This window comes from Eumetopias jubatus, unplaced genomic scaffold (assembly GCF_037043125.1).
Source record: "Eumetopias jubatus isolate StellerSeaLion01/CBP00866 unplaced genomic scaffold, mEumJub1_p1.0 scaffold_14, whole genome shotgun sequence".
Classification (NCBI taxonomy): Eukaryota; Metazoa; Chordata; class Mammalia; order Carnivora; family Otariidae; genus Eumetopias; species Eumetopias jubatus.
Genome location: NW_028274820.1, coordinates 80,133,005 through 80,142,162, shown reverse-complemented (window position 1 = coordinate 80,142,162; position 9,158 = coordinate 80,133,005). Strand labels below are relative to the sequence as shown.

Genomic DNA, 9,158 nt, shown 5'->3' with positions numbered 1-9,158 from the left:
ATGGACAGTACCTGCCACAACGCGACTGCCAAAATGTTAGCTACTGCTCCGGCCCGGGGCAACATGATGAGCACCTCCAAACCCTTGGCTTTCTCCATCGAACGAATCATGGCGCGCACCCCCGAGCCCAAGGCCCTGCCCGTCCCCCACTTCCTTCAGGGAGCCGTGCCCAAGGGGGACCCCAAGCACTCCCTGCATCTTAACTCGTCGATCCCCTGCATGATCCCTTTCGTGCCTGTGGCGTACGACACGAGCTCCAAGGCAGGAATGACTGGCTCGGAGCCGCGGAAGGCGAGTCTGGAGGCTCCGGCGGCACCGGCGGCGGCGCCCGCGGCGCCCGCGTTCAGCTGCAGCGACCTGCTCAACTGCGCGCTGAGTCTCAAGGGCGACCTGGCCCGAGACGCGCTGCCGCTGCAGCAGTACAAGCTGGTAAGGCCGCGTGTGGTCAACCATTCTTCCTTCCACGCCATGGGAGCCCTGTGCTACCTGAATCGAGGTGACGGCCCATGCCACCCGGCGGCCGGCGTTAACATCCACCCAGTGGCCTCCTACTTCCTCAGTTCCCCTCTGCACCCTCAGCCAAAAACGTATTTAGCTGAAAGGAATAAACTGGTGGTCCCGGCGGTGGAGAAGTACCCCTCGGGAGTAGCTTTCAAAGACTTGTCCCAGGCTCAACTGCAGCATTATATGAAAGAAAGCGCCCAGCTTCTGTCGGAAAAAATCGCATTCAAAACCTCTGACTTCAGCCGAGGCTCTCCTAATACCAAGCCCAAGGTTTTCACTTGCGAAGTGTGTGGAAAGGCAAGTACTCTGTAGAAGGGAGGTCTCCCTCCCTTCCACCCACCCAGCCTGCCTGCCTGCCTGCCTGCCTGCCTGCCTTCCTCCCTTCCTCCCTTCCTCCTTCCTTCCTCCCTCTTTCCTTCCCTACTTTAAAAATTTCATTTTATTTTGTTATTATTTGTATGCATTTGCTATAAGGTTATTTCCTTACCACCCCCCTCCCCGCACTGGGCTTGATTTCAAAGTGCTTGTTGGGCTAACCTGTTCTCCCTGTGTTTAACTTTAAGGTCTTTAACGCACACTATAACTTAACTCGTCACATGCCAGTGCACACAGGAGCTAGACCCTTCGTTTGCAAAGTGTGTGGAAAGGGCTTCCGGCAAGCCAGCACCCTGTGCAGGCACAAGATCATTCACACCCAGGTGTGTGTTTGTCTGTCTCAATTTCACCTGGGTTACTTCCAAACGGTTTGTAGAAAAATAGCTGCTAAACTCTTACTCTTTAGCGTAAGTTTGAAATGTGCTAGCTGGACAGGGGGAAATGCCATGTTTTTGCCTTTGTTCTGCTTAAAAGCATAAGAGACAGAATTACTGTGTTTTTGAGTTTGCAGGACTCCCCTCAATAACAAAATACCCTAACTTCCCACTTTTCTTCCCTTTCTCGCAGGAAAAACCTCACAAATGTAACCAGTGTGGCAAAGCATTTAATAGAAGTTCCACTTTAAACACACATACCCGAATACACGCAGGCTACAAACCGTTTGTGTGTGAATTCTGTGGCAAAGGATTTCATCAAAAAGGTATAGAACCCAGGAGGTGTTGCCTTTCAGGGTAGTCTTACTGAAAGTTCTAATCTTTTCCAGGTATTTTAGAAAAAAACAAACAAACGATTTTTTAAAGTGCAGCTAGTTACTGGCACATATGTTGACATTTCAACCTCCTACCAGTGCGTCTGATAAGAATTAGAGAAAGACATGGTTTATATACTGAGGGGGTATTTCCTAACTGCTTGTTCTAGTTTTACAAAATTGGATTGATAAATGTGTTTTCAAGTGTGGAGGGAACGGCCTCATTGTTGGTATTTACAAGTAAACTTGGGGAGAGAAGTGCAGGCACTGAGCGCAGTCCTGCACTTGCTCTCCGAGCTCTCGCAGCTCTTCCACTTGCTTTCCAATCGTCCACTCCTCTCTTTTCAAGCTCTCTTTTCAGATCCACGTCCCTGTCATTTGTCTGTTTCAGGGAATTACAAAAACCACAAGTTGACCCACAGTGGGGAGAAGCAGTTCAAGTGCAATATCTGCAACAAGGCTTTCCACCAGGTTTACAACCTCACCTTCCACATGCACACTCACAACGACAAGAAGCCCTTCACCTGTCCCACGTGTGGCAAGGGCTTCTGCAGGAACTTTGACCTCAAGAAGCACGTCCGCAAGCTGCACGACAGCAGTTTGGGGCTGGCCCGCACGTCTGCTGGGGAGCCCGGCATGGACCCGTCGCCCCCTCTTCAGCAGATGCCACCTGCGACCTTGCCGCCTCCGCCGCCCCCGCTGCCACCCCCTGGGCCCCTGCAGCCTGGGCTCCACCCGGCCCATCAGTGATCAAGGCCAAAGTCCCTTCCCAGCCCCTTTCGGGTCCCCACTACTGAGGCAACGGGGGAAGAGAGCTGGGTCCTGCAGATCCAAGCTTGTCTGCAGACCCCAGGGCATATTGGGCCCCGTGTGTTAGAGCTGATCAGAAGCCTCTGCATTTCCCAGCCTTTCGCCTCTTGCATGCACCTGCTAAATGGTTTTGTGTATTATATCCTATATAGGCACTAACAATTATGAGAAAATTTGGGGTTTTGTTTCTGATTTTTTTTTTTTAATTTGGAAAGACTTCATCTCGGGTGGAGAGATGGTGTTTGTTTTGTTTTTTTAAAAAACAAAATTCTGCTGTATTTATTGAGATCTGTATTATCCTACCCGGGAATGCTGCACCATTTTAATTTTATTATTGTATATATTTCCATTGTGTTATTCTGCTATCTCAAGATGCCTGCCGATTATTATCATTTCCTCTTTCCCTGAGGTAACGAGACACTGTGTGTATGTTATATATACACGCATAGATGTGTGTGCCTGTAAAGGCACGTTCCACATTCGTGATCACATACACACACATACACCTAGAGAAAGGTGGTTCACTATGGATGAATTTGAATTTCGGTTTTGATTCCTGCACGTGAAAATTGATTCATTGACTGTTGGAAATAAATACTTGGAACATGCTTATTTAATCAACAAACTTCAGGGCTCTGTTCATATTATTCAGCTAGAGATCACTCTTCTGACAACCTCATCCTTCCATATTCTTTAAAAGCCCAGCCCTGGGTTAATATCACCTAATGTTTAATCTGAAAAACTCACCAAGAGCAAACGACAGTCTCTCTAAACAGTTATAACTTTGGTAAAGTAATGAAATTTGACAAAGTTCAGAGACAGATGTGGAGTTTTCTAACAGAAACATGTCTTTGTCCGGGGTCATCTGATACGTTTGTAGCGCTCAGTTAAATGGAAACAACATATCTAGGAGAGGTGTGTAATATACACACCAAACATGCTTTAGGACAATACCATTTAGAAGGGTATCTATTGTTTGCATCCTGAAGGCACATACTGATTTGTACACAGCTGGCAAAAAGAGCCTCCGTGTTTTTATGTGTGTGTATATGTTTATAGACGAATATACTTCCATTCAAGGAGGAAACATGGATGAAAACCAAAGTGTGGCGGGTGCCAGGTCCTTGAAATGCTTCAAGTGTTAATCAGCAGCTCCGCTGTGAGCTCGGGCTCTGGTGTTTTCTAACTGCAAGTCTCTCCTGTTTTCTTGCCAAAACAGTGAAACAACTGCTAAAGACTTTAATTAAGAGGGGTAATTAGTTCAGATTTATCAAAGCCGGGTTGTTATACTATTAGCTGCTCAGTAGAAGCTGCCAGACAAACTCGCAGCGCAGCGCAGCCATCCCACAGCAGCGGGACCACATCCGGGGAGAGTTGCTGGAGAAAGCGGGCCGCAGGGGTCCCCGCCTCGCCACCGCTGTCCCCGCACCCCTGCCAGCCCGCTGGGTGCGTCTCGGCCCCTCCCTCGGCCTGGCGCTCCCGGCAGGCCTGGCTGCCGCGGACAATCTACCGCAGTTCCACACGGCGGGCGCAGGCTGCAGAGAACCCGAGACTTCCTTCCTGCGCCTGGGGCAGAGCAGCGTCGCCAACTCTTGGAGCGCCCCGACGGATGCAGGAGAGAGGCGCGGGGAACGAGTCTGAAATTTGCTGTCCCGCCTCACTATTGCCCGTCTCGCGGCGCTCCGGGAAATGTGGCGCCATCAGCCAAAGGCGGGACGAAGGCCGAAGATGGGCAGGGGGCACCGCAGGGGCACGGCGGCGATTTCCTTAGCAACCAGAATCCGCAATCAAGGCAGGGAAAGACTGACGCGGGGCGCCATGAGCCCCCGACCCGAGGGGCTCCTCAGCAGCCCAAAGGCCAGGGAGGCCACCGCCCGGGAGAAGACCGAGGGCGAGGGGGTGAGCGGCCCCCGTTGGAGATCCACGCCAAGTGTAGTCGGGGCCCCTTTCGGGTTGGGGAAGCCCAAGGCGCGGAGCGCGGAGTTGCAGCGGAGGGTTCGGAGAACAGGGAATTACTGATTCCTCGCGAAGACGTGGGGTCTAACCGCCCCCGGCTCCTACCGCAGAACGCACACCCCTCGCCGTCCCATCGCCCTCGCGCACTGGGCCTTCTGGGGCCAGGCCCAACGATCGTTAGATCGAATCCCCACGTTTCTCTTTTCCTAACATCCCAACACCCCATCTTATCCTTTGCTGCAACCAGATCCATGTTAGATTTGACTCAGAAAGAGAGGGAGACTTTGGAATTCCATAGTTGGGTGGATTCTGAATCGACGCAGCTGGCAGAAGTGCGGCGTCTCCCTGAATATCGTCGCGGATTGAAAACTCCCGTCCAGGCGCTGGCTACGTCCTCTCCCAGCTGCCCACGCCACAGAGGGAGTTTTTGGAAATGTCGTAGTTGATGGGTAACCACCTTTTGGAGGTGGCTTGGGCGGATCTTGAAAGCATTTGTTCTCATTGAGTAAACATAATGAGGTCAGGGGTCATTTTAAAGGGCAGAAAATGGCCTTTGCTTTGTGAACTTATCCTCAATAAGTATTTGAACTTATTCTCGAAACTCCAGGATGTAATTCTTGCAGACTTTCAAGGTGACACGATTTTAGTGGTGAAAAGCAAGTTGAACATTGTTGAGGAAAATTACTAAACCATAAAGTAGTTACAGTGAGGAAGTATTTGTATGTGATATTCCATCACCTTTTAACCCACGCTAGTGTGCTTTGACTTAATATTGAAAAAAAGTCTTCTATGGAAAGATAGAATTGGTTTGTGTGTGTGTGTGTGTGTGTGTGTGTGTGTGTGTGTTGGGGGGAGAGGTGGAATGAATGAGGGAGAGACTGTGTGTGTGTGCGCGCGCGCGCGCGTGTGCGTGTGCGTGCGTGCGTGTGTGTGTGTGTGTGTGTGTGTGTATACGAGAGAGCGCGCGCGCGTTGGGGGGTTCTGTTACTGTAAACCGGAATGAATGTATAGGTCTAATTTGGGATGGTACAATAGTTCCAGAGAAGGCAGGCAAAAGGAAACGGTTGTCTGTCTGCTTAGAGGTTTGAGTAGCTTGAAGAGGTGGTGATTAAGTAGGAGAAGCCAGAAGGAAATTCTCTAAAATAAGCACTCAAGAGAACTACTTGTCAGGAGACGAATTATCGACGAATTTTGGTTTATGACAAAGCTGCTAGAGCCTACTAAACAGCAAGGAGAATCTCCTTAAAGATAGTATGAATTTAGAGATTAAGTGGAGGGTGGGCCGATAAAAACTGATGAAGAGGAATACTTAGCTAATAGTCAATGGAAGAAGACCTTACAATTCTGCCCCCTCCAACAAATATTAAAAGGTGCTTTTTTTCCCCCTTAACTGTCCAACCTGCATGTGTGTGTCTGTATGTGCTTACATAAATGTTTATGTTCATTCATGAAACAGGTACCATAAAAGTATGCATAGCAAATTGGCTCATCCCAGTCTACCTTCTTTTTACCAGCAAACTTACTCATGTTTAATAAGGAAGAGTGGCCAACATTCAGATTATCTGCAGAGGAAAATGGCTTATCTTCAGCTCTCTCTGTTGAAATTAACTTTTGGTACAGAGAAAGATGGACCATAGGTCTTCAAGGACCAATTTTAGAAAGTTACTTATCTGAAGCTTTATGTTTTGGTCAGTTTTGGAAACCAGAATATAGTCCAGAACTAATAATGTAAGTAGTTAATTTCTACCACTTTTAACACAATGCAAATCCTGATTTCCAAATATCTCTTCCCAAAGGATATAATTTGTTCAAACTCAAAATTTTAGTTTGAGAACAAGTTATTGTGCAAGATTAGAACTAAGGTGTCATTTTTTTTCCAGTAGTAAATGAAAGAATTTTTAGAGGCCTCATCGAAGGAGTTACTTGTTAGTGAAGTTTGAAGGTTTATGAGTTTTTTATAGGGCTATGCTCCTTTATGAATGTGGAAGAAATGAATCCAAAAGGTGTAATGGAGTTATGATTCCCAGAATCTGTGCACCCTGTTTGATAGATGCCTCTTTTCTTAGTGGTAGTTAGCAGTGTCAGAAATCATAATTTTGTTAGAATTGGTGACAACTCAAAGCATTGACTAAATTATAACTGTAATGGGTATGTTTTTTCTTTGTAAAGTATTCATCCTCAAATAGACAAGATAAAACATAAATTATGTCAAATTCAAAATTGGGGAAGAAACAAAAATGTTTGTAAGTCTTTGTAGATTTTTGTTACACTTCAAGTTTATGATTTTAAGGAATCATGACTTACTCTGTTACCAAACAGTCCACATTTAAAAGCCTGAAAATTAAAGACAATCCTAAATTTCAATGGGTTAAGAATATGAAGTTGTTGACTTGTCCTGAAAAAGATTTTGAACCAGATAAAACATTGCCTTTTTTGCTATGTTTTTGCCAAACCACAGATTACTTTCACACAAGAAATTACACACTTTCATTAGGTTAATTAAAAACCAAAACATAAACCATATTTGTAAGTAGAAGATACCTTATTATGAATTTCATTGTTTCTGGAAATCAATGCATATGTTCATTCCAGCTCCAGGGCATACTAACTAAAAACAAATATTCTAAAGATATATTAATCAACACACTGGTCATTTGTGTACTCGTCACGCCGAAGCAATTGCCAGTTCAAGCCACGGTAGGTTATCTTACTCCAGGCAATAGACAAGAGGAGGAAGCCTGGTGTTTAAATGACCTTGACAGGAAAATTGGCTTCTGTTATTATATTTTTCTGCTTGTATTGTGACATGTTGCTCATAATGAACTTTAAGCAAAAGTCAGAATCCGTCATGCACTTGAATGGGCACAAAGTTATTACAAATACCCATGTATATTGTCTGTTCAAGTTTGAGGTGACATTGGTATCAAATGAAATCATATTGCTATTGGTCTTATGGAGATAAAGTTACTAAATAAAGATGAAATAAAATTCTGTCAGTAGAAGTCTCCAGGGCTAATCTTTTGCCATCAAACAAACAAATGTTGCTCATGGGCACAAAGGTGGGAGTGGAGAGAGAAAACATCACGTATCAGTTCCTAAGTGGAACTAGAAATCTATCATGAAAGGAAGAACAGACCTTCAGTTTGATTTAACTCTGTCCTTCTTGATAACAAGAATATAGACATTTTGCGTGTAAACAATCTAAAAGTTCAGACCCCGCCTGATGGAGATCCCTCAAATCACAGTAACAAATTTGGTGATGTCTTTTGATAACCCACCATAGAAATGTAATTTTTCAGTTAAATGTGAACCAAATCTGGAGTAGGTGAGACATTCCACGAATGTATTTTTTTTACACAAATCTCTGAATAAGATTTGCATCTTCAAAATTTCAGCAAAAACCAGAGTTTGGAACAAACCTCTATAGGACAAGGAACCCAATTTCTTTGATGAATAATAGGAAGGGGGAGAGGGAGAGGAAGAAGAGAAAGGGGAGGAAGAAGGGGGGGCAAAGGAGGAAGAGGAGACCAGGAAAACCTAACATTTGAAAGAGATTTTTTTTAAAGATTTTTTTTTAATTTTATTTATTTGAGAGAGAGAGCACAAGAGGGGGTAGGGTCAGAGGGAGAAGCTGGCTCCCCGCTGAGCAGGGAGCCCGATGTGGGACTCGATCCGGGGACTCCGGGATCATGACCTGAGCCAAAGGCAGTCGCTTAACCGGCTGAGCCACCCAGGTGCCCTGAAAGAGATTTTAAAAACAGAATAACTGGGGTGCCTGGGTGGCTCAGTCTGTTAAGTGTTCAATTCTGGATTTTAGCTCAGGTCATGATTTCTGGGTGGTGAGATCCAGCCCCTCATAGGGCTCCCCACTGGGCATGGAGCCTGCTTAAGATTCTCTCTTCTCTGACCCTGCCCCTGCCCTCCCTAAAAAAAATTAAAATAAAAACAGAATAACCAATTGCTATGTATGACTCTCATTTCAATCCCAAATCAATCAAATGAACTGGAAAAATAAAAGTCACTTATGACACCTGAGACTCCTGGAAATTTGAACACTGACTGGCTGTTTAATGAAATTAAGGAATTATGTTGACTTTTTAAGATGTGAAAAGAGTATTTTGGTTTTGTTTAAAATAGTTTTTTAGAGCTATGTATTCAATTATTTAAGGGTGAAGTGATAATATGTCTGGGACTTGCTTAAAAATAATATAGGAGAAGAGAGGTGAATTTAGGTACAGATAGTAAGATTGGCCATAAACTGAAGGGGGAGGGGCAGAGGGAAAGAATCTCAAGCAGACTCCTGGCGGGGCACAAAGCCCTCTTCGGGGCTCGATCTCACGACCTTGAGATCATGACCCTGAGATCATGACTTGAGCCGAAATCAAGAGTTGGGTGCTTAACCAACTGAGCCACCCACGTGCCCCAATATGCAGGGGTTTATTGAAAGGCGATACATAAAAGGGAAACTATCTCAGTATTGTACAGTCACTCTGAGTCCCAAGAAAATCAGAACTAAAATTCAGTATTCATTTATCATTTTGTTGATTCATTCAAAGTGCAAGAGACACCAGCTTAGATATGCAATAGGACATAAGACTCATATTATTTTATCTTCCTGGAATTTGTATTCTATCAGGGGAAACAGAAGTCAACAGTGATTTTAAGTTGTTTATAAGTGTGAACAGAGTGCTATGTGTTCAGATAACAAGAGTAATCTTTGGAGTAGCCTGAAATCTAGTGTTCTATTCTTTTCATTCACTTAGAG

The 9,158-nt window shown here is 45.2% G+C and overlaps 1 protein-coding gene across 2 annotated transcripts; it reads left to right on the top strand.

The window, feature by feature from the left end:
* On the top strand, window positions 1–2,377 carry FEZF1 (FEZ family zinc finger 1). 2 transcript variants are annotated; one of them, XM_028104838.1, is made up of 5 exons: window positions 1–429; window positions 580–801; window positions 1,068–1,202; window positions 1,447–1,579; window positions 2,019–2,377. In XM_028104838.1, the coding sequence occupies exons 1-5, from the start codon at window positions 1–3 to the stop codon at window positions 2,375–2,377; spliced, it is 1,278 nt and encodes a 425-aa protein (XP_027960639.1). The 2 variants fall into 2 exon arrangements, with proteins under 2 accessions (XP_027960639.1, XP_027960638.1); XM_028104837.1 differs by having other exon boundaries at window positions 1–801.
* The last annotated feature ends 6,781 nt before the right edge of the window (window positions 2,378–9,158 follow it).

Coding starts and splice junctions, on each gene's coding strand:
- FEZF1 (XM_028104837.1), top strand. CDS start 1: ATGGACAGTACCTGCCACAACGCGACTGCCAAAATGTTAGCTACTGCT. Junction 802..1,067: donor CTTGCGAAGTGTGTGGAAAG/GCAAGTACTCTG, acceptor TTTAACTTTAAG/GTCTTTAACGCACACTATAA. Junction 1,203..1,446: donor ACAAGATCATTCACACCCAG/GTGTGTGTTTGT, acceptor CCTTTCTCGCAG/GAAAAACCTCACAAATGTAA.